Source organism: Megalops cyprinoides, chromosome 1, assembly GCF_013368585.1.
Source record: "Megalops cyprinoides isolate fMegCyp1 chromosome 1, fMegCyp1.pri, whole genome shotgun sequence".
In the NCBI taxonomy this organism is placed as follows: domain Eukaryota; kingdom Metazoa; phylum Chordata; class Actinopteri; order Elopiformes; family Megalopidae; genus Megalops; species Megalops cyprinoides.
The window spans coordinates 68,988,239-69,016,110 of record NC_050583.1 but is presented as its reverse complement, the minus strand read 5'-3'; the positions used below and the strand labels follow the sequence as shown (position 1 = coordinate 69,016,110).

The following is a 27,872-nucleotide window of genomic DNA, read 5'->3' as shown; positions in this document are numbered from 1 at the left end:
CAACATTTTTTCTATCTAAATTATTGGCTGTAGCAGATGACCTATCATCAATAAATATTGGCAGACAAGCCATGTTCAGTAGGATGCAACATGAAGTGGGATTTGAACCAGAAACCATTCAATTCCCTATCTGAGATACTGCCACCCCTTATATCTTACATTTCTGTCAAGTTATAGGCTGTTGGTAGCCTATAGGCTGTACTATGCATTTTTTGATATGCTGTAAAAAGAAAATTATTCTTTTTATTATTGCATTGGTGAATAAAAATTGCCCACCCCAAAACTATGATTGTACCCCCCCCCCCCCCCACCAAATGGGAAATCTAGAACCGGGCCTGAGTGGGTGTGTTCGGTGTGTTTTTGGGTAACGGTACGGTTTCGGTATCTTTATATTTATGAAAAAAAAAAAAAAAAAATCACCCTTTAAACAATGAACTCTTTATTTAGCCTACAAATAAAACTTTCCATTCAGAACAATGGCACCATGACTGACTGGTGGGGCTGCTCGATTACGGCAAAAATAATAATCACAATTAATTTGCTCAATATTGAAATCACGGTTATTTAACACGATTACTCATTGACTTTGGAAATATCATGCATTTATTGAACTTTTAACCCTTTTCGCATAGTAACTTATGTTTATGCTATGTAGCCCGACTGTTACCTTACATGGTTTGTTATGTTTTCATTAGCGTTATTAAGCTTCTCATTGTTTTCAGTTAGCATTTGCTATATTTTTAAACGTTAAATTTTTTAACGTTTTTTTTTTCCAATCTAGTGTTCTAATCGCACTAGAGATGAAACGGTATGAAAATCTAGGCTATATATATATATATATATATATATATATATATATATATATATATATATATATATATATATATATATATATATATTTAGGCTATATATATGAATTTTACCGGTGTCACGTACAATTCTTCCCACCGTATAAATTTTCCCGGGAATTTCCGGTTTCGTCGCTCGCCACACGACGTGAACACCTGTTTAATGCCTGGGAATTCCAAATAACCGATCACTGCTGACCTGCAACCAGTAGTAACATCCAATTAGTTGCGTGTTGTCCAATCAGGAAAAACTTTCCGTTAGGGAATTTCCATTTCTTATAGAACGCTTTGTTATTGAGTAACACTTGCTACAGGTCCATTAAAACTGTTTTAAACGCTCTATAGTTACACAGAAAGCTAACAAAATTTTGTAGGCCTAAAGGACGAGGTCAACAGATAGTGACAGTATGAACTGTCCTGTACAAAGCTGGCTAACTGGCTTAAAATACACTAGCCAATGCTACAAAGTCAACAATACTATTAACGTTTTATTAAATGTAGGCCTACACAAGCATGAAATATAAAGACAAAACAGACTTCGATTTCTTTTATTACAACAGACGTCCAATAACCTTTGAACCTTATCCAAGTGCTAACACATACAGCTTCAATACTTTTGCAGTTAGCTAGAACGCCTCTTAGCTAGCTTGCTAACTGCAAAAGTATTGAAGTAAAAGTATTGACGCTGTATGCGTTAGCACTTGGATAAGGTTCATCATGATGCTATCCAGTTGACAAAGTTAGCAATCGATACTGAACTCTAAGTGTTTTTAAATATACAGACAAGACAGACACCGCTTTATTTAAATAATGTTTATTCACACGTTAATTATATAAAACACATCAGACATAAATAAACTTGCATACCACTACACGGTTATAGCTAAATTGTGACGTTACATGAGCGACGGAACCGGAAATGCCCGGGAAAAGTTATACACTGGGAAGAATTGTACGTGACACCGGCAACCGGCAAAACGGTTTTATCCCTAAATCGTACCGGTATTAGCATACGCGCTAAATGGCAAATCACACCGGTGTGACCGTGTGCCAGAAAGTTTGTTTTTAATTTCCCCTCTCTTCTCCAGCTTCTGTTTGCATACAGAGCGCTGATAGGCTCCAGGGAAATTCTGACTGGCTCCAGAGGTGTTCTGTGGATCTGAATGTACAACGTGCGTGTAGTCTGCAGCGCAACAAGCAAGTTTTGGAAATTATAGGAAAATGGCAGGCATATCGTATTACCGCGGTTCACGTGTGCGTATTGAACCGTAGGGGGCGTACCGAACGGTTCGACAAAATACCGTGTACCGTTGCATCCCTAATTTATTCATTTAGCAGACGCTTTTATCCAAAGCGACGTACAAAAGTGCATATAGTGGGCAAACAGGCACAGGCACAAGGGCAAGATGTGTAGCTTACATGCCATACAAAGCAGATAGTGCTGAAGATGAGCACAAGGTCAGTGTAGCAAGACAGAGCTAATCTGATCTAGGGGTACATATATCAAATACAATCATTGGGACAATAAAGTACCGCTATGCTACCTAGGCAAAAACGTGCTACAAATACAAGGTAAGGGATAGAGCTACAAGTACATGCCAAGAATCTTAGATCTACGAGGTCAAAATGGCAAGGGTGTCAGTCCAGGTAGAGTCCTGAAGAGGTGTGTCTTCAGACCACGACCGAAAGGTTGGATTGACGGGGTTGTTCTCAGCGGGGGGTGGGGAGTTCATTCCACCATTGGGGGGTAATGACGGAAAAACGACGTTGTGAGGAGCTTGGGCCTTTCGTTCTGATGGTGGGAGGAGCGAGGCGTCCGGATTGTCGAGCGGGATTACAACATTGAAGATACCCATGAATCCTCGTGCAATAACGTGTATGTGATCACTCTGAGAGCCGAGTACCAGCTAGCTATCCTATGCTAAACCACTCTATGTGCGGCGCCAGTAAAACGCTGGAAATAATTGCATGCCATAGTAGCAAATAGGTACGTATTATTAGCCTAAGTATGCGGCCATTCTTACGTTAATGTGATCTACGAGGGATCGCTTTGTAACTTCTCGACCAATAAACTCTGACACACCCTCCACTTCATCACGAACCACTGGCGAAAGTTCAGAGGATGAGGGTAACGCACCTGCTAACAGCCATAGTTATGTTTACATATACATATGTGTATGTATATACAGATATATATATATATATATATATATATATATATATATATATATATATATATATATATATATATATCTTTCTCTTATTCAGTTCACAAAATTGTGCATTCTTGATTTTCCTAAATAAAAAAAGAATCACAAAAACATGTTCTATAGATATATGAATCTATCAATAATTATTATTTTAATGGCTTAGCATTGTATACACCATTACAAAGTACTTTTATGCATGGCACTATAGGCCGCCCTACACATTATTGTTGGCCCGGTTTAATAAGCAACACAATTTTATATGATATGTCATAGGGGGTCCCTCCGCCATGTCTCTATCAGACAAGGGGTCCTTGGCCTGCAAAACGTTGAAGACCTCTGTCCTAGGTGTTCCCGCAGGCCGTTCTTACAGTACCACTCTCAAGTGCTTGCGGTGTTTACAAACTCTTAATCTCCCCAATCCTGAACCACCAGGCGGAGCCATGACGCAGGTGGTGCAAAAACTCGTCCAAGTCGCCATCTGCACTGTTTGTTTTCCTTCCATTTATCACCTGAGCTTGTGAGTACCTCTACCATTTAAATGGTTAGGAATCCGGTTTTCATTTGGATGCATGACTTCAAAAAATTAATACGGGTTACAGTGAAATGAACACGTTGGTAATGAAAACGTTTCATGACCAGTGGGACACGTAAAACAATAAATAGCTTCACTTGTTTGGTTAAATCGTATCATTGATGTCGATCGCCAAGGAAGCAATTGAATTGCTGTTTAATTTTGTGAAATGCAATAATAGAAAATCGAAATGGTTTGTATTAGAAGTGGATTTCACATTTTCTGGACGAATATTTATTATGTAACACGAATAACTAATACATGACCACCCATCAGAAAAGCAAAATATCAGTAAATATGAAATATTGCACATCATTCACGGTATAGCTTGGCAACTGCGATATGACACATGATTTATCTGTTGCAGTCTGCTACGTGCCACAGATGATTAAGAAGGAGTATTTAAAGCGCTCGAATGTATGTATATTCGGTGTGTAGACGCCATATTCTTCTGAGTAGGCGAGCAGTTTCTTGTGCTCTCCCCAGGGCTGCTTAGATTAATTTCTTTCGAAAATGGGTATACACCTCGGGTGTCTTTTAGTTTAAAGGCTAAAGGTATCACCTATGACCAAACAATGCGGGACACAGTCCAACCGCTCCTAAAGTAGCCTGCCACTGCAACACTATCGGCGTGGGTAATCGTTGTTGCTTAGCAATATTGCTTCAGTATAGAGCTGTTTGAGCAATGATGTGTGTATTCTCCGCCTTTTCACAGTTAACGCGCGAATCGTGCGTTGAGAATCGTTCAAACCGAAATAAACAACAATATGGTGACAAAGAAGATTAGGACGGAGTACATGAAGAAATTCAAGGATCCGAAATGGGAAACCTACTCTAAGTGTTACGAGGATTCGCTGAAATACAGACTGACTAGAAGGCTGCTGGAGCAAGCACACAAACCGTGGTTCTGGGAGGGTTGGGACAGCGGGTCCGAATCGAGCGGTAGGTCAACTCCCAGGAACAGGAATAAAGTCGAGCCCTTAAAACTCCAAGAAGCATCGCCTATAGAGTCTGAAAATGAGCCGTGTGAAGCACACGGACAAGCTGGTTTGCCAGAAGATACCTCGGACCTAAAATATGAGTGTCCCGAGAGAGCTGAACCGCAGGCGGCAGCTGTGGCCCCAGATGCATTGTTTCCCACAGGTTTGGTGCAATTTAATTTTGTTTTTCGATTATTGTGGCATGTTGGTGTAATAGGCGCTGTCCAAGGTAGCGCAACATTGTTAAACCACAAAATGCATCTCATTCGGCAAGCAGAGTGTGACATTTGAAGCCCCAACTACATTGCATGTGTATTGGTAAATACTTATATTCTTCGTCGATGTCTTCTACATTTGATTTTGAGATTTTAGAAAGCTTTGTTCCATTAGTGTACTAGAAGTTTTAAACAGGGTAACATATTATAAATATTACCTATACGTTATCTGATTGTTCTTTTTTCGTGTTACCATGGTGCTGCTACTACTATCTTCGAATTGTAGTGTGAAAAATAGTCCTGAATTGCTGTCAGTGTCTTTGGTAAAATACAGAATTAATAAATATGCTACTTCACAGCTGTTGAGTATAAATTTATGTGTCGTTAAATAATTGTTAGTTCTTGCGACAATGTTATCCACAACAAGCTATGAATCCATGTAATTAAAATGGTATGGCTCATTTTTAAAGATATGCAAGGTTTAGTGAATGGATACACAGCTGAGGAAGAAAGGGAACCTGGAGAGGAACCAAACCACTCAGTTAGGCCCCGTACCACCCGCTCTGAGCCAGACTGCAACAGGTGTGAACCTTCCAACCCCCACCCCCGTCGAAAGCCAGCCAGGGCCAAAAGCCAGCCCCCACGGGAGTCCATGGAGAAGGTGACTGGCAAAGAGTGCAGACCCTTCACTGGCTGGGCTGAGAAGCAGGCGGATACAGGGGTTAACAAAACCCACAACGTGTGTACGTCTGCCTCTGGCAAAGAGGTGAGGTCTTAGTCTGCAAAACTCAGAGGGTACAGAGCAGCAGGCAGCTTTTCCCCAATGTACACACAACAGTTTGTTATACAGGGAAATGTGAGGTGAATGCAGTCTGTTCAGTCAATTCACTTCAGTCATTCATGGCAAAGGAGACCTGTTAAGTATTTCTGTTTCTCAGTCAGAGGAGGAATGGTGTTGGTACACATTAATATTCAAGTGCTAAATGAATCTTTCATGAGAGCATTTTTTATTCAGACAGTGTTGGGCTAAGGGTAACAAAACCTAAATGTGTCCAGTATCATGCAGTGACCCACATATGCTTCTGTTTTTGTAATGAGCGATCTAATGTGTACATATGTATTTGTTCTTAAATTATTGCTAAATAATATGAGCTAACATGGATACATTTATGTACTGTTACTGTGTGGTTTGAGTAGCTGTGTGGATCAGTGCCTCTAGGAAGAGAATAATACAGCATGGATAATAAAAATCTGTGAAGTTGACCATAGAATCTGTAAAATCTGCATTATATTGTTGTGCCAGGGCATTATTTTAAATTGGATACTCACACTAGTTTTATATGACTGTGGACTCAAGCGTGAGATTGAAAAATCATCATTGAAATGGTAACCAAGGGCCACTTTCCCATTGTCAAAGAAGCTGCCCTTGCAGCATAGTCCAATACTTCATCTTGTCAAGTAATCCTTTGCAAGATGACATTGAATATCTCCTGGGGAATCATGAATAATTAAATGTGTTTGTTATTAAGGTAATGAGATTCTTTTCTCTGTGCAGATTTTCCTTTCCTGAAAACAGATTAAAACAGCTTTTGTGCCTGCAGATTCACCCAGCTGCTCTGCACACCAAAACCAGACGGGAGGTTGAGAAGCGTGGGAGGACGCTTGACCGTAGGCGGGCGCGGTCAGCAGACCTGGAGAAAGCACACAAGGCCAGGCTGGATCCCATGGATGACCCTTGGATGACTGAGTACATGCGCTGCTTTTCTGCACGATCACGGTAGGGCAGGTATACCTGCCCTGGGCCTAATATTTGCCAGTTTTCCTGACAGAAGCTTGCTTGCTGATCAGTTGCTGGTTTGGATCTTGGCAGTTTAATTTTTTGCTATACAGTGGTGTTGGCAGTGGAGTGCATAGTTGTGTGCGGTATTTGTTTTCTGACAAAAGAGAATATGTTTTAAATCAATGGAATCAGAGAATTGCTGGAAGAAGTAAGAGGTTTACTTTTGTATCCAAAGTTTTTGTGCTGTTTGAAAAATACTGATTGATATAAATTATTGGACTTTTTCCTCAGATTTCCTTAAAATAATTATAAATTGGTATTTTACAGTCTGTTTTACTACTCCGCTTACTTTTAATATGGATGCATTGATTAAATTTCATTCCATATATTCATTTAATTTGAATGCCACATTGTTGTATAGCATGGCTGGTGAGCAGTGGCACTTGACATGTAGATGACAATGTTAACATGTGTCTAAGTCTCATTACAAATTTGACAGATACATTTTATTGTTTTAATAATCCATTTCATTTCTTATTGAGTACATATGTTTATGTATATAATAAACTAATATTATTAGCATAAATAATATTGAATGCTAAAAGTCTTTTAAAAAACATTTTTCCTCAAAGTAACATTGTTTGGGATATCACATTAACTAAAGGTGTGTTTGCAACTTTAGTTAATACACAGTTTGAAGATGCATGACTTCACTTCTGCCTTTGTGCAGGTAATAACCTAGATGTGATTTTACCTTTGAATGACTCTTTTGTACAAAATGCAACCAAAGTTGAATTCAGATTGCAGGCAGCAACCGTGACACATCTTCTGTACATGTCATAAATGTGTAGTGTATGACCTCTGACAAGCAAAACAAGGCATTTTAGTTGTCCACGCAGAATCCTGAAGGTCATGACAAAGAGATGTTAGCTCTAGATTTTAGAGCTATAGTGAACAGTGACTGACCATCTTCGTTATTTAATGCGTGAGACAATGTAATGCAGTCGAATATAATGCACTGCAAGTAGAAGTAGATTTTTAAATATATTTTCCTACGAACAGTAGAAGAAATCAAGAGATATTGAACTCGCAAAGTTCCTTCTCCCAAAGTTCCTTGTACAACACAATCACAGAGCTCACAAACTTTATTTGTCAAGATAAGGGGGGTTAGCACAGTTGTGAATACATTGAAAACCTTTCACATCTAATCAGATCACTCTGCTTCCACTTTGAAGCAAATGTAGGTGTGGTCCTCCACTTGTTCGAAAAGAAGAGATCAGTCAAAGTCCCTTCAGAGAAAATCTGCGTATATGAGCCCAAGCAAAGACGCTGCACCATTCGGGACCAAAATGGAAACCAGGTGGTTGGAAAATAAAAGAATTGTCATTTTATGGCTCACTTGTTATTATTTATTGCCAATCTGGACTGTAAATTATTTACATTCACCTTTGTGTTTCTGGCTAATGGGTCATGTCTGAATTGACTGACTTCACATGTGGCAGTCTTGAAACAATTTTAGTAGTTGTAGCTTCTATGTTTGCGAAATGTTGAGCCTTGAGCCCAAATTCCATCTACCACCAATCCACTTTGGTTTCCTTGACTTTGAGAACTAAATTTAAATAAAATTAAGGTTTTGGTTTATACATTTTTGTTAACCACAATGACGAACAATCTCAACATGTCATACAGAAAAAAATGTACAACAAAGAAGGTGGTACTCATCAGTTGTACACATCAGTGACACTGAGTGGTAATATCATACATGGTGCTCTATTTATTTCAGTACAGACGTCACAAGACATGTCTTGGACAAGGTTTCATGTGTAATATTTAGCAAAGAACTTTTTTTGGAAAATTTTGAAATCATTGTTTTTATTTAAGTATCTAAATGCATTTAAACCTCCCAACTGGTCTTCATAGTAGTCCTTCACCACTGTTGGTGGAGGACACATTTAGTCAGATAGCTCCTATGTGGTACATTATATACAGTTTTGGTTCTAATGTTTTTGTTTCTTTGTTCTTGATACTTTTATTGCTTTGAAATTCATACTAATGTAAATGCTCATTTGTGTATTTGACCGGTATTGTTTACCAATCACAAGCCCATCTGTTACCACTAGTCCATTGGGACAGCCTGTCATGGATTTGTTCATATTTTACATTGTCTGTTTTGTGGTTTTTGCCCAGTTTTCAGAAATTCCTATTTAAAAATTAGGGTAAGTCAGTCATATTGTGTGCAATGTGATTTCATAGAGTGGTTTACTGGGTATTTCTATTTTCACATGTCATATGTTGTCTGGTATCTAAAGTGAGTTAAATGATTGATCAATTTGCTTATACTTGTATTATTCCTATGTTTTTTCAGTGAATCATAATGCTGTTGTTTGTCTTTTCTATCAATGTCACAATCAATGATATCTTCAAGCCTCATTGTTAGTAACTGCACAGAATGTTATATTTATGTATTTACGAGATCCATCACATTCATGTCTTCATGTCAAGAGAATATCCTAATGCCATTTCAGGAGACACTGTCTGACAGTCTGTTACATGCTTGATGTGTTATCAGTTGTCAAAGTACAAAGCCTTACACTGGTGAATGTTTGTGTATTCTGATCAAAGTCTCCATGTTTGCTAGTGAATTTAAGCATGTAGACTACATGGTCAAAGTTAAGAAATTGTAGACTGAACAGATCATCAGCATCCGGTGTTCCTAGTCATCAGTAAAAGAGACCAAACATTTGTACCATGATATCGTGGTGTGGTATAAGGACAATTAATCATTCAATTTCCTTAAGAATATTCCTTTACCACAGCTCTATCAGACTGTGACAACATCTGTGAATTTCTCCTGTTAACATCCCACTCATGTAATTTGCATACACTTGTACCTTCAAAGCATATGCTCAGGAAGTAATTGTCCACATACATGTAACAATGATAAAATACATTATTTTGGAAGTAAAAATTTACTATAGTAATTGAGTTAAACAGTATTAGTTAAAACACTTTAAAATGATTTACTGAAAGTAGTGGAACAATAAATATAACTGTCAGTTTAAGGAGTTGGTAAATTCAGTTGTGAAGGGTCTGTTTATACAGTGAGAGCTGGAAACACAGACTGTTTAGATTGGAACAGAGTCAACAGCGCTAATGGAAGGCTAGTAGAAATGGATCCAGGAAGAAGACCTGCTCGCCAGCTCTGAGGCCTATTTTGTTTGTGTGAACACAGCTCTCAAATAGCATTAGGACTCACTATGACCTATGACTATTTAATGTGTATTTGCACAAAATATGTAACATTGTCTTGTATTGTTATTTGTGACAAAAACTGGTTTACACTTGTTCCTTTGGTTTGGAAAAAATGTATATTTTGATCTGTAATACCATACAGAGCACTGTCCATATATAGTTGGAAATAAATCACTTTTTAATACTTAAGTTGCTTGTGTTAAATTCTGTATTTGTATTTATGAAGAGAATTTTTTTTAATTCTATGCCATTTTTGTTTTATAAGGGTACTATACTACACACATTATCCAACACATTTGTCGCTTCCTTGGTGATGGTACATCGATTTAAATACTTGCTTCTGCCAGTGTTCCATAGGACCAGTAACCTAGAAATATGAATGGTTCTTGACATACAATAAAACCAGGAGATGGTACTCAATGTCTAATATGAAAATGAATTGTGAAAAGGAAGTAAAGATATAATTGGGGGCTCACTTAAATAGAACAGTTAGTGTTGCATTCTATAGAGGAATGCTATATGACCCTTCCAACAGCCTTAGATCAGCATACATCATTTGTAAAAATCTCCCTAGTTTCTGACAACCGCTGCAACATGATCCTTCACCTTCAGCTCCAGTGGTCTAAACCTGGCTAACATTTCTTCTGTGAGCACCAAGGCTATTTTCCAGTTCTGAAAAATCTCATAATCTGCTTTGGAAAGTTGCCACAGCGTATTAGACCTTGATGCTCAGCGGAATGGAAGTCTCGCGTGAAATCTCCCCCTCTGTATTCCTGGTCAGTGCACAGTCTCTTGCCTGCCCAATGCAGGGGTGATTGTATGAAGCTGTTTATTCCTAGAATGCTCTCTATGTCCTGCACAAAGGGGTAATACAATATTATAGCTTAGTCCAGAATGGTTCTGGCATTAATTCCCCCCTTACATAAGTCAGTGCACTGGGCATGAACTAAGCAGAGTGGTTGGCTTGCAGCTGTTACTATAGTATATAATAAAATATGAATTTAGCCATCAACCTTGGAGAGTGACAAGCTAAACAAGGCATTTTAGTTGCCATGTTGTGGGTATGGTGTCTGATTTCTTTACATGCCTTACATCACTGGATTGAAACAAAGGCCATTGGCTGTACCTATCCTGACCTTCTCTAGTTTAACATGAGCTATAAATACCCATGGGTCAAGTTAGTGAAGTGTTGTCCTTTCACTGCGACAGCTGCGTATGGATATGTGACTATATGACTGGATATGTGTGTGTGTGTGTGTGGATGTTGTCATGGGCAGTAGAAGTCAGAGGAGGTATCAGCTATGTGTCATGCTCAATGTTTGATCCCTGAGGTTACCATGGGACCCCCTGACTTCAGGCCTTTGGTAGTTGCTTTCTGAAACATTAGAGCATTCCTTTCAATTACCCTATTTGCAGGTGAGCCTACTCAAAAACAGAAAGAGGAAAAAATGGATTTGTTAAGATAGCAATTTTAACACATGTAAATGATCAAACAACCAAGTTTAAAAGTATAAATGCAGTTTGTGCATTTAGAAACCATCATAACATCAATTCCAGGGTGTTCCTAGATCAATTGGGATCTTGAGGAGTAGGGCAATCAATACTTTGAGAAAGATTTAGCGAGTCACAATGAACTTTAAAATCATCAGACCAATCCCAGCTAAGATCACCAATTAAAACAATGTCATTGTAGGCCTACTCAAGATAAAAAGATTTATCAAAGTGGGCGAAGTATCACTAACAGCTGAAGGGGGCCTATAAGAACCAACCACAGTAATATGATGATCCCTGGACACCTCAAAATTCAGGGAACAGTTTAGGAACAGATTTAGAAAGTAGAAACAGAAACACCACCTCTTAGGTCATTTGGTACATGGCACATTGTATCCATTGATACTTATACCTTTATCCAAGATGGACTTATTTAGCCAGATTTCTGATAAAACTACAACCTTGGCATCAGTTGATTCAACCCAAATAGAAAACATTTCCATTTTCACAAGCAAGCTGTGCAGACTTAAAATCCACCAGGGTACTTGTATAATTTATATCCGGTCCAGGATTTGGCTGTACATTTCCTGAGATCAACCATAAAAGAATAACAAGGTGTCTCTGTTTTGTGATACTGCATGACAACGTCTTCTTTGAGTTTAAGGAAAATGTGAGCTTAGAGTGAATTTTCAGAGATTATGAAATAGTCTTTCAAAACCGGGAGACACTGAACTCTAAGTAAATCCACAGGTGTAGAACTGGAGTTCAATGACAATGGTACTTCCCCAATTTGTCTGTGGGTGGTAGTGCAAGTTATCCCCCATGGAATGTCCAGTGGGGAGCACACACTGTCGGATTCACACACCCAATGATAATCACTCCCACAGACAATAAACAGAGCAGAACAAGGGGAGAATTCATCGTCATTGAGATGTAAGGCATAGGCTGTACTGTGAAGGCTGTGAATAGAAGAGAAGCGCTACCAGCACCCACACTGACAGCAGGGAGGGCAAGAAAAGCAATGGCTTGCAGAGAGACTGATTTGGGGATTGGAGCTTTCTGCACTTAGGATGCACTGAACTTGTTTAGCATGAAGCGATAGGCTAGGGTTTCAACACATTGCCATGGATGTGTTTAAAACCCTTTTCATATAAATTCAGGTTTGAAAGCGGGATGCAACAGGCACAATAACAGACACCAGAAACAATGAATGAAAGTCTGAGGATCAGTTACAAATCCAACACATTCTCTGTGGTTAAACATATGAAAGAGTGAAAACTCTTTAGTGAAGGTTTACTTTAAAAGACATTAAAAAGTAAGACAGAAAAAATTGCCACAGACAGATTGACACGCTGCCATCTTGGTGAACTGATGTGTGTGACGTGAATTTATAGGTTAATTATTATTTATTATATTACATTAATTATTATATATTAAGTATTAATAGGGTGCAGGATGACTTATCTGACCATGACTTTTTTCCCACTGCTCAGTAGACTGCTGCCTGTTTGCACCACTTTTAAGTATAAGTGGTTTATGCACTGCAACCCAACCATAGTATCCCTTTCTGTTAAGCTCTCAATCGACTTCTTGATGAATCTGGCTGTTTATACCTTAACCTGATATTCAGTCAACTGATTCAGAGTTGCTTGTCCTTTTTGCCTTCCATTTCAAACTCATGCACAGACATCATGGTCAAAGAGTAGGCACTTTCAACCACAGTTGCCCCTTGTTGATGATGTCTTTCTCTCAGACGTCCATGCCAACATCACTGGAGCTACTGCCAAACGTGCTCCAACAATCATCCCTCTCTCAAAGTCACTGAGATCTCTTCTAGCCATGATTGCCAACATAATGGGGAACTGGGCCTGCCTAGCATTTTTATACATAATTTTTATAGATGCATTTATACAAACATGTTGGGATTGTAACTGCTTAGTAACTCAGGATGGAAGCATTGTATTGTTAAAGATGTTTTTTTTTGTTTGTTTTCTTCATCTGTTATTTGGACTTTTGTCTATTAGTAGAGCACATCTGTAAGTAACTGACACAATGACATCAGAACTAACTCTAGGCAATGGCTGTTGAAATGAAGTGGCCAAAGAATGATCAAACCACATTCAGGCTTAGGCAGTGGTTAGTTGATTAATGACTGGATATTTCATTTTCCTGGCTATGTGACCAATAGCTTCTGCACATGCCTCTGGATTTGCAAACTGACAGGTGGGCTGAGCTTTCTGTATCTGTGAGCACATACTGTGAGCACATAATGTCTATGTAAATGGCTTGACTCTGAGGCAGGCGCCTTTAACAGGCACTTGCTAGCCAGCTCTCTACTGTGCGATACTGAATTTTTTTCTTAAAGTTTCATATTGTAAATCAAACAGTACCAGTCAACATTATGATCTACCATAGCAAAGGATATCTGAAGGTGGTTTGCTAGAATTCATCTTAATGTGGCAACAAACAGAAGCTTTGTTTCAGACAATGTTGACCTGCTGAAATCAAAGAAATTGTAAGATGCAGTTATGGCTGTTTGTGTTTTTCCAAGTTAGGTTTTATAAATGGCATAATACAATGTAACTGTTCTTTGAAATTAGCTATCCCTTTCCACCGGTATAGCAAAAGCTCTGCTGGAATTGAGCCAACTAGCTAATGTACAGTACATTTAATAAAGTAAATCAAGTTAGGTCATCTCAAATATGTTGACAATCTCTTAAGATATCCAAAAATTGATGATACAATTAACAGTTATGTGCACTTACACTGAGTATTACTGACGTCTATATTTACTGTAAGACACTCACAAATTAAAATATTGTACACAGAATCACATGTAGAAATGTAGAAATATTGTAAACTTCTTTGTGAAGTATCTTCTATTTATAAGCTAGAGACAATCATACATTTCAGTGCATTTTATTTACAAAAAACCTATCTTCAGAAGTACAAATTAACAAAGCATGAGTAACAGTCATGTCATAAGAAATAAAAACAGCTACTTGAACTAACACTAGAAAAGAAACAAATGCAAACGATGTGTCAATACAAGCAGCATGAGTGATACAAGCTACCGATAAAAAGCTAATGGAAGAATCTGTCAAAACAATGAGATATGTCAAAAATTATGTTTCTTTGCAGTCATCAGTCATTGATGTAATACTCTGTTACTCAATCCATAAACATGCTTTACAGTGAAATCCACATGTACTTTGTACAGGAACTACTTATGGAAGAGGTAATGGGGGGGAGGGTCAGTAATATCATGAGGGGTGCTGTACTACTCTGGTTGTAGGCGTTGAGGGGGAGGTAAAGATGGGGCCATTGTCCACATTAAAAGGCCCTGTCACAGGATGGGCATCGCAGGCTCTTGGTATTTCACTGACAGCACCTCCATGTGGCAGGGAAAGGAAGGTCAGGGAAAGGTTGCTCCATCTTGGTGGGCTAAACTTCACGTTCCCCGCAGCTGTCCTCCTCGTCTCACCACACCTGTCTTTGGGGGGGGGGGGGTGTTGGATTGGGTTTAGAGCCAGCAACACTAATTTCCAACAACAGAGGGTGAATAAGGTCCTGTGGGAAACAAGGATAGCCTGCTAGAACCCAGGTCTCATGCACAGGTATACTCCGTGGCAGGACATAAGAGGGGAAAAGGGGGAAGAGTTAGACTAGGCTTGTCACTTTAGCCTGCTGCCACTTCTCATTCAAATCAAGGGCTGTGGTTTCACATTAAATCTTGATGACATCCTGTGAGATCCTACCCCACTTCAGAACAAAGCCAGTTTGAAACGAAACACCTGGGGCACCTGTTTGCAAAAAAAGCAGCAACTGACTTAAAAATGATAAGTTATGGTGTATTTTCAATACCAATATCCAAGAGCTTGAAAATAATTTAAATATGAAAAAGACCTTAAGAACTTGAAAAAAATAACCACAGGGAAAGCATCTGTACAATATGATTTAAATATGATTTTAAAATGCTTGGTACATCAATCAAACAACTTCCCTTCCTTTATTATTCTCACAGAGCTACCTATATGCCTCATTATCTCCAAATCATTTCAGTTTGAGTCAGGGTACTTACACAAAGTGACTTTTTAATGTCATCCTGTGTAACTCAAGACATTGTCACCAACTGCAGTTGGTGACAATGTCTTGAGTGCTCGCTTGTTGAGGCATATTACTCCTCTATTTAAGTCCTTGGCATTCACAAAGGTAGTGGGGACCAAATAAGGCACTTCAGAAGATCGTTGTTGGCTGGCTAGGAGGTGGCATTTCAGTTAAATATAACCACCTTCAGGTCCCAGAGCCAGCCGACCCTTCTAATGTTTAGTCAAACTTAGACCTTATCCTTAGAAGTGTATGTGCATGTGTGTGTGTGTGTGTGTGCGTGTGTATGTTGGGGTGGGGGGACTGCAGGAAGAGGTGGTCAGGGGCCACAGGACTGCTGTGTCATTGGTGTCCTAGCACGTGGAGCCACCTTGAGCGCAGCGTTGGGGCTGGGGGGACAGAAATAGCCGTCTGCTTCAAGACAGAGCTTGGAAGACCTCCCCTTCCTGCACTGAGAACAGCCAAATACAGCCTGCAGCTGTCAAGTGCTGTCTTCTCCCGGCTAGGAGACAATGTATCTAAGGAGGAGGTACTGTATGCTGGAGGCAGGAAGGGCTGAAGGGTGGGAATTCATGGAACACCATGACTCATTTCAACCTATGAAATTCTATTTAACATTGTGCTGTCATCAACACAGAGCACACTTTCAACCAACACTTTTATGTACACGTCCTCTATATCTCATGACTTTGTCCTTCTATGTAAAGCATCTTGTACTAAATACAAGATAGGTGCTATACAAATAAAGTTAGTACTATTACTATTATAGGACATAGTTGACATTTTCATGTGCATTACATTGCACACTGCTGAACTGTAGTTAATAAGATGAAATCTCATTTCTGCCCTCAGAAAAGGTATCATTTCAACTGCAGAGTGCATGACCTCAGAAATGATGGAAAACACCGCAATCCTTTCCAACCCCTTCAGACTTGAACCTTTAGAGAACACAGTTGGGAAAGGAAGAGCAGTCAGTACAGTGTCGTGCTTATGATTTAATCTTCATTGATTTCTTGCAGCTGATGCAAGATCAGACCTAATATACCAATACATGGAAACATTTTCAAACTACACCATAAAGCTGAATGGTTGGCAGAAAGAAATTAACTGTCCTTATCCATCTAAAATGGCATCACTTTTTCCAAGATATGATGCTCATGTGAAGCAGAGTATTTTTCCATGTATAAATCAGTGGTTATATCAGCCTTTTACATCCTTTCTCCCTGCATGATTATTCCAACTATGAAAACGCATTGACTGGAGATTAGAATTAAAGTATCATTTTGATGGAAAACTTATTCATAATATTTTCAATATGAACACTAAATGTTAACCACAAAGTGTTCTGGTTTTTGCTTTAAAATTGCTCCAGAGATGTAGGGAAACATTGTTAAAGTACAACTGTAGTGGTTATACATGGTGGGTTTAGGAGAGGCCTCTGCTTACAAGGGAATCACAGCTTTGCTGAACTGCATTCTTTGAGTGTCTGTTGATTATGACACTCAGGTGATGAATCATACTTTTGAAGATGGAGCTCTATCCACAGGTGCTAATGGGCATGAGAGGGCCCCGGGTCTTCTAGGCAAGAGGGTGGGGTTTAGTGGTGCTGGGACTATAAGGTGAAAGGTCAATGTTGGGGGGCACTGGGACTACTGGGGCGAAAGAGAGGGTTGAATGGTGGTCGGGCGACTGGGAGAGGGGGTTGAATAGGGTAGAACTGAGATTGCTTTCTGGACAGACCTGATGCTCCTCACCTGCGTTCTTGACACGCTGAGACACGCTCGCTAACAGCCACACTCCTGGGCACTCTGAGCCTGGGCCCGGCGGGGTGAGCGCAGCTGCCGCAAGGTCGCATCTCCATACTGGATTCCTGAGCCCATTCGCTCTGGGTCCAGCTCTCCTGGGGGGGGGGGGACAGAGGGAGAGGGGTCACTTTGGCCAGACTGCAACCACAGCCCCATTTACTCATCCATCCATCCATCCATTCATTCACTGACTCATTCATGCACCCATCCATTTTATTTCTTCAGCCAAGTTAGTCTTTTTAGTTGAAGAAGTGCTGCTCTTCAGGGAGTCCTGAGTTCCTGTACCAGATGGATCAGCTTGATAGCTAACGATGTCTACAGTTATAATTACACCATTCTTACAAGGCTATACAGTGCATAAGTACTGTCCCACAGCCAGATGCATTTAATAAGTGTTTTTCTTCTGAGAAATCGAAGGGTCACTGGAGGTACCGATATACCTGTAAAAGTCTTTATAGATTGAAGTGTTGTATAGTGTTGAATCTCAATCAGGAAAGCAGGATACCTGAATCAATTTTGTTGAGGATTTTCCTTGCACACTGCACAAAGGCCTCCTCCACATTCTCCCCCGTCAGAGCACTGGTTTCCAGGAACATCAGTTCTGAAAGGCACAGTCACAGAGCTCAGCAGAGCTCACAGAGATTAGCCTGCACTGCCAGTGTTTACATTTGTGTGGTTTCAACAAACATGTCAAATATCACTGAAACTTCTAAGGAGATTAGATCAAACTTGACTGTATCACATGGACAGACCAGCTCGTATGTTGCAGATACGCTGTCAACCTGCTGTTCCAATGTTAAGTGAACACTGACCTCTAGTGATAGAACTGAAATACTGATAAAAATGAACAACTATTTTTTCCTAGGAGGAATTTTTTAAAGTGTGACCTGAAATAATTTTTAGAAAGGTAATTGATTTCTCCCACAAACAGCTCCCAATAAAATAAAAATTGAATCCCCCAATCAAATGTTTCATTATATTTGAAGAAAGCAATTCTCTTGTGGTTGGCATTGTACAATATTTAGGACTTGTTTACACCCACCTGAACATGTGGGTGTAAACAATTCCATTCAAAAAGGCTTACTGCAGCATTTCCTATAACTCCCAGTTTCTTAGATAATAAGTACAAATATTTTGAAACAGATTTCTGAAAACTGCCAACAAAGTAAGCATCAAGAATTAAATACACTGTTATCGGGGAACACTGATTAATTCTATTCCATACTTAAATTCCAACAAATCAGTACAACTACTGTCATGTGAACATCAAAGAGTAACTGTTTACATTATAAACACCACAAAGGCATATGCTATATTTTCAGACATATTTTATGGTTTCCCACTTGATCTCAGTGTTATGTTCCCCATAAACCTGTACTGTTCTCTCGTCAGAGAACAAAAACACTGGTTTTCTGAAACGTCACGCATTTTTTTGTATGGTATGTGCACCTCAAGAATTTTCAGTACAGTGCAGGCATACAGTATCAATGCAAACCACTGTGCAAAAGGGAGGAGGGAGGTTAAAAAGAAAGAAGTTTAAAAAAAGAAATAACCTTTGCTTTTTGCTGCCGTATGAAACATTTTTGTTTTCAGAACAGCTGCAGCCATATAACACCTTGACAAACGTGGCAACGATGTAAACGAGGCAAACGGACAACTCGATGTGTGAATTTCTTAAGAGGCAATATCTCATGCTCTGATGCCCAAATTTATTATTTTAATTACAAATTTCAGAACAAGTTCCAGTGTCTGATGAAGACAAACAGACCCATTGTCAATCTTTCCGTGTGAGGTCCTACTTGTGTTGTTTTTGTCTTCCTGTCTGTCAGTGTGGGTGTGTCATTTGTTTGGGTTTTTTTTTGCAGCCCATCGCCCCACCTCCTGTCCCGCCTATCTGCCCTGCTGCCACACCCACCACCTGAAGCCCATCCTGCACACCTGTTCCCTGTCATCTCATCATCAGTCTGTGTATTTTTACCCCTCTATCTGCTCTGTTTCTCTGCCAGTTTGTCACAGTGTTCCAGCCCATTTCGTTCCTGCCTGTTTGTCTTTAGCTCCTCTGGTTTTTTTGACTTCTGCCTGTTTTGTTGGATTTTTGACCCTTGCCTAGTGTTTTGGATTTTCTGCTTGTGGATTCTCTGGTTTTTGACTTGGACTGTTTTGATACTACAATTTTTGGATTTTCCTTAATAAACACCTGATTTGTCATCCCAGTCTGCACCTGGGTCCTTCTACCTAAAAGCCTGACACCCATGAATGGGTCATTTCTCTCAGCTTGGTGAAGAAAAACTACACAATATTGTCATCACTGTAGTTATAGACCATTTTCAACACACTTCTGTCATTTCCTGAGGAAACATTTTTATTAAACTGAGAAGTGGTAGAGGAAACCAGACAGGGTGAAAAATTGTACGTATTTTGTTTTAAAAGTGAGAGTTCCAGCCTAAAATAAATGTTTGTACTGGTTTCCAGTCTTTTCACTACTGTGCTAGAACACTCATGACATGCAACAATTTATTATTTTTAATATTTTTATTTTTTACATTTTTCTGATGGGGGCTCGTTCTGAGGGGGCTCGTTTGACAAGTCTTTGAACTGAAATATTTGTAAAAATTTAAAATCTACTTGAACCACATAGCTGCACAGACTAGCTTTCAACATGTATACTAGCTGAACAAAAATAAAAGAAATGTTGGGTCCCAAGTGCCTTGGTTATTTAAGATGCTTGTTCCAAGTGCAGGTTGAGCCCTACTAGCTGGGTTCAAGCCCAGTCATGTCATCTGTTAACAATGACCAAGAGGCCACAAAAGCAAAACCAGATTCGGGAGTTTACTTCTTGGTGCACTGTGGGATTTGTAGTGTCAAAAACAGTCATGGTAGGTGTGCATGTCAGAGAGTGTATTAACTACACCCTGCATAGGTTTAAAGGTTGTCCAAATGAGTTGAGTCAAACGTACAGTTAGCATTTACTAAGAGTTGTGTGAAAGAGAGAGAACAATACAAAAAAGACCCAAAAGAAATTAGATGTGTTACAGTTATGCTAGAATTTAACTGAATGTACAGTCACCCTGCAAGGGCAGGCCTGTCTTACTCACCCCATTAGGAAAGGCAGGCACACATTCTGCATGGAAATACAGTCACTGATATTACCTTTGAAACATGGAGCACCCTAGAGAAGGTTGCCAAGGACATTACAAAATATAAAAGCCTAGAGCTCTTGTTTGTGATTGCATTTCAAAAGCCACAAATACAGCTTTCCAGACCCACCGTTCTCTTGCGCAAAGCGTGAAGCCTCCAGGAAGGTGACCTCCCTGTCTGCATCCAGGTCCTTCTTGTTACCACACAGAATGATGACGATGTTTTGACTGGCCAGCATTCTGGCATCTGTCAGCCAGTTGGTCAGAGCATTGTAGGTTTCCCGACTGCATGCACGGAGAACACAGAGCGGTCAGGGAAATGACAAAGAGTAAAAGGGAAAGACAAGAAACATGCAAGAGAGCTTGAGTGTTATTTTGAGATAGAATGGAGCGGTCATTAGAGGAACTGGATTTATAACCCGAGGGCCGTACGTTGGAATCTTGCTTCTTGATGTTCCCTTATTTTTGGATCTCAGAGGGCACCAAGGACTGCTAGTCAATGATTAATAGTTAATGTAAATGTGAAAAATTACATACAATATTAATTTCAGATTTTTTGGAATTAACTAGGAAGTAGCTGAGACTTAACCCCAGGTAAAGCATTTATCTGGGTGTACCAAGCATGTACCATGTGCAGTAAATACACCTGCTACTTGCAGCACTTGCTGTTTACTTTACACATAGTATTGCTATGTGTTTTGGTTTCTGTGATCTAGTGACTAATATATGGTAGTATATGTGGCTTCCCTTTACTAGTTGGGTTGCACAAGTTTGAAGCACAAGGGCTTAAATAGTGTTATGCTCACACCCACTGGTTTGGGAGTACTGTTAGCCTTGTCTGGCACTGTTGCTCATTCAACTTGAATGGATACATTTACATTCTATTTTGCTGTAAATTGCTCTGGATAAGAGCTTCTGCTAAATTACTGTAATGTAATGTAATGTAAATACAAACATATGCTTGGTATGTCTAACTTATTGCTTGCCCAGGTTTCTACATTTTTGGAGAGTCCTCTTAGGAGACTTTTAATAAGAGGAATTTCAATGATGACACTTGCCTGGTGATGTCATACACAAGGAGGGCCCCTGCTGCTCCTCTGTAGTAGCTCCGTGTCACTGACCTGAGAGGGGAAAGGGACAAGTCACCTAGACACCCTGACCAGGTGCTGACAACATAAAACTTATCTGGGCATAAGCTAAATGTGTGGCTTTATTGATTTTACAATAGCGCCATTCTAAAGCCCAGCCTTTGTTGAACCTGGGCCAAAGTAAAGCAACTATTGATTTGTTGAAGCATCTACACACGTTTTTTATTAGGTCCCTAAACCATCAGACTCAAGTGCTGATGATAGTGAATCTGCAGAGAAAAGTACTATTGGTTCACTCCTGAGCTCAGGGCATTCTTGCAATGATGAGGGAACACTGCAGTAATGCTATGGTCTTACTGCACTGTCGCTGCAACGTTGCTAAAACATTACAGGTTCCATGGGTCTGCTCAGTGCATAGTTTGAGCTCTGCATTGGACGCTCAACTGTCTGAAAGACAGATTTAACTGAATCATAATGAACAGAGGAGAAGGAGATTCTCAGTGAACAAAGCTGACTACAGCAACTGTCTGAACTATGTGTGTGAGCTTCCTACCTGAATCTTTCCTGGCCCGCAGTGTCCCAGATTTGGAGCTTGACAAATTTATTGACCACGTTGATTATTTTCGATCCAAACTCCACGCCTATGGTGTGGTTTGAGTCATCTTTGACTAGATAAACAAATGATATGTGGTCATTAGATACTACATGAAATTTCATATAACTCAAAGAGATCACAACATAAAATGAATGCACAGATATGTATGTACGGTACATATATCACTGATGTTGAATCAGTACTTGCCTATTTTAACCGTGACCTTTTATGGATAGACATTTTATCTGTTCTGTCTCTTACGCTTTATGCAGACAATCATATCATGGACACCACAACTTACATTTCTTTTCTATAAACTGGTGAAGTAGACATGACTTCCCAGTCCCTGCGTTCCCAATCACCAGAAACTTGAACAAGAAATCTGAAGAGACAGGTGGGAACAGAGTTACTTTCATAATGCCTTCTTCATTCTTGTATTTAAAATGACATAACGTACTTTCACTGAACAACTGGTTGATACACTCAACACTTCAACTCAAATCTCAAATTCAGTGTAATAGCTAACAACTGTACAGTACAGACTATACTGTACAGTATTCAAAGTGAAACGTGCACATAAATATATACAGACAAAAACAGGTAAGTGAGAGAGGGGGAGGGAGACGAGATGAGAGAGAGGGAAGGACACTATGTGTAAAAGAGGTTGATCAAATCACTACGCAGTTACAACACATTCTGTTCCCTTTGCCATTAGCTAAGAGGCACAATATTGTATCTGTGAAGATACTGATATCCACGCAAGAGCAATCTTTTTACCACATTACAGTGAACTCTTGAACTGAGCGGTGCTTCCCATTAGACTGTGCTGTCATGTTTACCGTATGTTTACTGGGGTAGTTTCGATCATGGTTTTTAATACATGGATGAACAGAACTCAGCTACGTTACCGTCTTATTCAACTTAAATGTCAATGCTCAAGTCACACGCACCGAGTTTATTAACAATTAGGCTGCTGCCTTCAGGTAAATGTAGGTTATCACAAGTGTTTAAATCACCCAGGGACAAAAATGTGCGTAGATTAGACTCATAATATACAGTCCATAAAATGAACCTAGCAAAGAAGTTCGCGGTAAATATACACTGAAATCTTTCCTATTGGTAGATGTAAGCTGTCTCTTCATATTCCCGATTGTTTATCATCATCATCATCATCACATCTGACATATCACTAAGGTAGCTAAGTACCTAGGATATGTTCGTTCATTATCATTCCGAAATAGCTGCATGTTTCTGTGAGAAATATAAATAACAGAAACAGAGAATACAATACAAATGCACACAAATACATATCATAGTCTATGCACACAGAAATACACACATTATTTCGTAATGGAGTAAAACATGTAGCAAAGCAGCCATTTAGAACAATATATGCAATACAATTCAAACAGACTACAGTCTGAACTGTATATGCCGCTATAAACACCAGTGGGAAATGCAAATACCTGCAAGAACCAGGGGAAAGACATCATTCCATCTGGTTACATACTACACTTGATTTTCACAGGCCCGTTTGTGTACTGAATTCCGCAACTAGTATTACGCAGCGATCTCCATCGATTGCGAGGATTCTCAGACACCTGCTTCGTCTCCTAATGTGTTTATTAAATCAATGTAACATAAACCTCAGATATATAACATGCCTACCGTAGGTCTCCGACATGGCCGGCGCTAGCTGGGGAAAGCCCTGTTGTATTTTGTTTAGACACGGAAGACAGCGGTGTAAATGAAGAAAAAAATCCCTGAGAGATCCATGAATCCTGAAACAGTTGGAGGACCTCTGCTCGCACTTCCTGTAGAGGCCTTTTCAAAATAAAAGTCCCTCAGAAACTACGTAGTGCAACCTACGTAGTTAGTTTTAGTTTTTTTTTTTTTTTTCAATTGATTTGGTGCATTTCTGAAAACCAAAGTCCATGCTCTGAAACCAGCCAACGTACCCATCTAAACAGAATTTTCACTTTGCAAAACAAGCAAATTACACTGTAAAATGGAACACTGTTCACTTTTCTGAGACATTTTTTCTTTATTACTTACACACATTGACTGCAAGGATGTACATCTAATATCAAAAGTTTAAGCTAATGTAAATCACTTCTGCAAAACGCCATGGACATTTTACTTGTATTCACTCCTATTGCAAATCCAGCTCACTCTTCATAATGAAATCTCCTGTGTTCATATGCAAAACATATGACTGCAAATACTAAATTCTAATTACCAATTGCCCTAACATTTAATCCTTACAACCTAAAATTGTGTTGAATTTTCTGTTAGAAATTGACCATGGATAAAAGAGGTTCAGATGAACTCTTCATTGCTGAGGAATAATGAAACCAAATGGAGCAGAAAAGAGGGACAGGAAGTGATAGGGGGAAAGGAGGAGTGTGATTCAAGATGCAAAACTTTCCCAGTAACATTTGTGCAAAGCTGGTTGGTCATTTCATCAACTATGGGTTAAGTATGAGGGAGGCTGGGTAGTGGGTGCAGCCCAGTTTGACTCCTTTCAATGTGATGGCTATCATCTGGGTATGAGAATATGGAAGAGAACATTATTCAGAGCTCTGAGTCAGTGAAAACTATAGTACACTTATGTGGAGTATTATACAATACTGAATGCAATACGTCAGATATGTGAATACAAAAGAGTGAACTACTGAAATGAAGCATAAATACATATTCACGTGTATGGAAAATGGCAAGCTGTTGCCCCATATGTCAACATATGGAACTGTATATTTGTTAACAGAGTTGAAAGAAGACCCTTTGCTGGTGGCAGATAGTGTCGCTTCACTGGACAGGGTTTTGGAGAACAATTACAGTGAAAGGTATTCAGAACAAATCATACAGGACATTGAAATGTGTCTCAGTATACAGTGTGTTAGAATCTATACCATTGATTGCATCCTGTAGAGGAACAGAATGAGGAACAGCAATGAAGCATTTTGTTTTGTTTTTTGTTTTTGATTTTGCGCTGTCGTTCCTGTGTCTGAAAAAAAAAAGATTTTTAGATGTATTTTAATGTATTTATTAATTAAGGTATTAGGTATTATCAGATCAAAAATACATATATGTCCTGATGATATTGTTATCTGATGCAATGTAAAGTTTGTTCACATTCACATTAAGATACTGTATATGTGTATAGTATATACTAAGTTACATGGTAAAATATTTGATGGTAGAATATTTGAGGGAGTTATTGTAGTATTGTTTTTGGAATCAATGTAACATTTTGTACAGAATTTGTATGATTTTACTGAGCCAACAAACTATTTTGAGCAGTGTGTTAATAATGTTGAGAATGTCAGATATTGTTTCAAGAAATGTTTGCAAGCAATTAAAAAACTACCACACCTTTATATCAAATATCTGCAAAAATAACTACAAAACATCATATACTCATTGTTTTATATTGTAAAACAAGTTTAATAAAATGTTCAGCACTCCCTCTCACTAAATTGTGTGTGTGTCAGGAGGATGACATAAAGTACCACAGGTTCAGTGGAAAATTTTAAAATAAGACAATGAGTAATTTAATTTATAAACCTTTGAAATGTTTGTCTAGGTTTTGTAGGTCAGGTAACCTATTTGCTATCTGAAGATGGGCATCATTTTACAGACATCAGGCATCAAGAATAGACAGATAAATTTGGAAATTGCAATTTAAAAATTATGGAAGTAAGAAAAGAGTGACATGTTTACTTGGTTTTGAATGCACCTTCTTCTCAAGGTTTCACAGTGCTACACAATAATTGTGTTATGTATGCTTATGTATGTGTTTATGTATGCCCTCTATAATTTCTGATAAAGGAAGCAGATTTAAAGATAGAAGTGTTACGTGCTGTTGATTATCCAACAGCACATTTTTGGTGTGATATTGTTTTTGGAAGAATGAAAGACAGTGATGGTCTTCAAACCAAAAATAAAAGTGCAAACTTTCATTAGCATGTACTTGCCCAGCATGCAAACGACTGGTCTCACTTTACATGCTTGTTACAAGCCCCTAAAATTATGCTTCCATCTCTATAGGTCAAGTACACTGCTGTATGAAGATTTTACATTTTTCGTTGGTATGTACTGCGTTGCATGAAAATACCGCTAGGGGGTAGTATTTTCACAAAATTTCACATTCATGCGGCAGTAGAGGACTGGTAGTTCTCTGGAAATTAACACCTCATACTGAAGAACTTTGAAAGCATAAAATGATGATATTACACACATAAAAACTTACTGTAGCCAGGTAGTGTCATCCTCCCTTTTCGCACCTGTTTGTGTTCAGTTTCCCGGTAATCAATTAGCATATCTAACAAGCTCCCAGTGTATAAAAGACACAGGTAAACCATACCCAAACATCTGCTTCCGGGATATCCGCCCCTTTCGCTACCTGCTCCTCTATAGTGGGAAAGGTATGTGTCAATTTGCTGTGTACTGCTTTGCTTGGGTTTATGCACCCGTCGAATTATCCATTTTGTTTTCAGCTCAATTTTGCAGCTGCTGCCGGCGTAACTTTCGGGAGGGGGAGGGGGGAGGGAGAGGGGGTGGCGGCGGTGTGGAACCGCCTGGCTAGAGAACTGGCCTCTCTCCAGTATTGGATGAAACTACCATTTTTGAAAAAAAAAAAATCACTTGTGATTGGTTGGTAGATCTGTCGCTATTGCGCACCCTGGGCTATTATAATACAGGCTTGGGTAAACCCCTCCCTTACAAAAATAATTATAAATGTAGCTGCAAGCAGCAATGAAGGGGCCAAGCACCTCAGGGCCACCAGGTAGACAACTAATGAGAACAACCCCTGACCAAGACACCAATCCATCACAGGCTGAACAGACACATTGACACCCACTCTTACACTCACACCTATGGGCAATATAGCATGTCCAATTGACATTACCTGAATGTGTTTGGACTGTGGTAGAAAAACCAGAATACCCAGAGGAAAGCCACATGAACACAGGGACAAGGTACAAACTGAATGCAGATGCACCCCGAACTTGAAACCTCCATAATGTTAGGCAGTACTGCTACCCATTTGCACCACCGCACTGCCCCCGACTACATATATGTCAAGCTTAAACATAAGCAGTACCATAAAATGCAATGTGCCTTCTTGGGACATTGCAATGAGAAGTGCCAATGCTGTTGGAGGAGTGCAATTTTTGGGTATTTGAAAAAAATCCAAAATCATGGGAAAAATGGCACAGAACATACCATATTAGCTGCATATAACAAAATGTCCCTGATTCGAAAAGGACCCCTCATTTTAACACCTTTTTTTGGCAAAAGACTTTTTGAAGATCAAATATTATTTATTTAAAAGAATCCTTTCATTTGATACCACCAGGCTTCTAAATAGCTTCATACCCGATCATGAACACTCTTGCTCCCCCCAACTGAACCATTAATCCCCCCATAGGACCAGGCAGACACTATTCTGCACTAGTGCAATCCATTTCATGCTGCACCTGGCACTTTTTGTACAGACAAAAAAAGATCATTTATTGACAGTACATGCTGCTATTCCCCCCCAACTATACCATAAAGACATGCCTCCATAGAGTCATGCTGCTATTCCCCTCCAAATGTTTACAAAACTTAGTGTATTGTTTATGGATATATGTTGTTTTAATTCTCTTTAAATTCTCTTAAGTGTAATTTATATACACTATTGATATAGGAGAAACCGCATTTCATTCTTGATTGTATGCAATATGCATGATAAAATGACAATAAAGGAAATCTCAATCTGAAATCAATTTAATAAAATACACTGAA

General features: G+C 39.2%; 2 protein-coding genes across 6 annotated transcripts; one reads left to right on the top strand and one right to left on the bottom strand.

Moving 5' to 3' along the window:
- The first annotated feature begins 3,549 nt into the window (after positions 1–3,549).
- On the top strand, positions 3,550–6,743 carry LOC118790189 (centriole, cilia and spindle-associated protein-like). 2 transcript variants are annotated; one of them, XM_036547068.1, is made up of 4 exons: positions 3,550–3,575; positions 4,345–4,772; positions 5,295–5,590; positions 6,426–6,743. In XM_036547068.1, the coding sequence occupies exons 2-4, from the start codon at positions 4,397–4,399 to the stop codon at positions 6,603–6,605; spliced, it is 852 nt and encodes a 283-aa protein (XP_036402961.1). In that variant the 5' UTR covers positions 3,550–3,575; positions 4,345–4,396; the 3' UTR covers positions 6,606–6,743. The 2 variants fall into 2 exon arrangements, with proteins under 2 accessions (XP_036402961.1, XP_036402969.1); XM_036547076.1 differs by lacking the exon at positions 3,550–3,575 and having other exon boundaries at positions 3,638–4,772.
- Positions 6,744–14,723: 7,980 nt separating this feature from the next.
- On the bottom strand, positions 14,724–23,898 carry rab4a (RAB4a, member RAS oncogene family). 4 transcript variants are annotated; one of them, XM_036541551.1, is made up of 8 exons: positions 23,748–23,898; positions 22,381–22,461; positions 22,038–22,152; positions 21,455–21,517; positions 20,527–20,681; positions 17,765–17,860; positions 17,195–17,354; positions 14,724–14,840 (listed from the first exon to the last, which is right to left on the bottom strand). In XM_036541551.1, exons 1-7 carry the CDS (start codon positions 23,761–23,763, stop codon positions 17,239–17,241), a joined length of 642 nt encoding a protein of 213 aa, XP_036397444.1. In that variant the 5' UTR covers positions 23,764–23,898; the 3' UTR covers positions 14,724–14,840; positions 17,195–17,238. The 4 variants fall into 4 exon arrangements, with proteins under 4 accessions (XP_036397444.1, XP_036397435.1, XP_036397452.1 ...); XM_036541542.1 differs by having other exon boundaries at positions 17,209–17,354; XM_036541559.1 differs by having other exon boundaries at positions 17,209–17,351.
- Between the last annotated feature and the right edge of the window lie 3,974 nt (positions 23,899–27,872).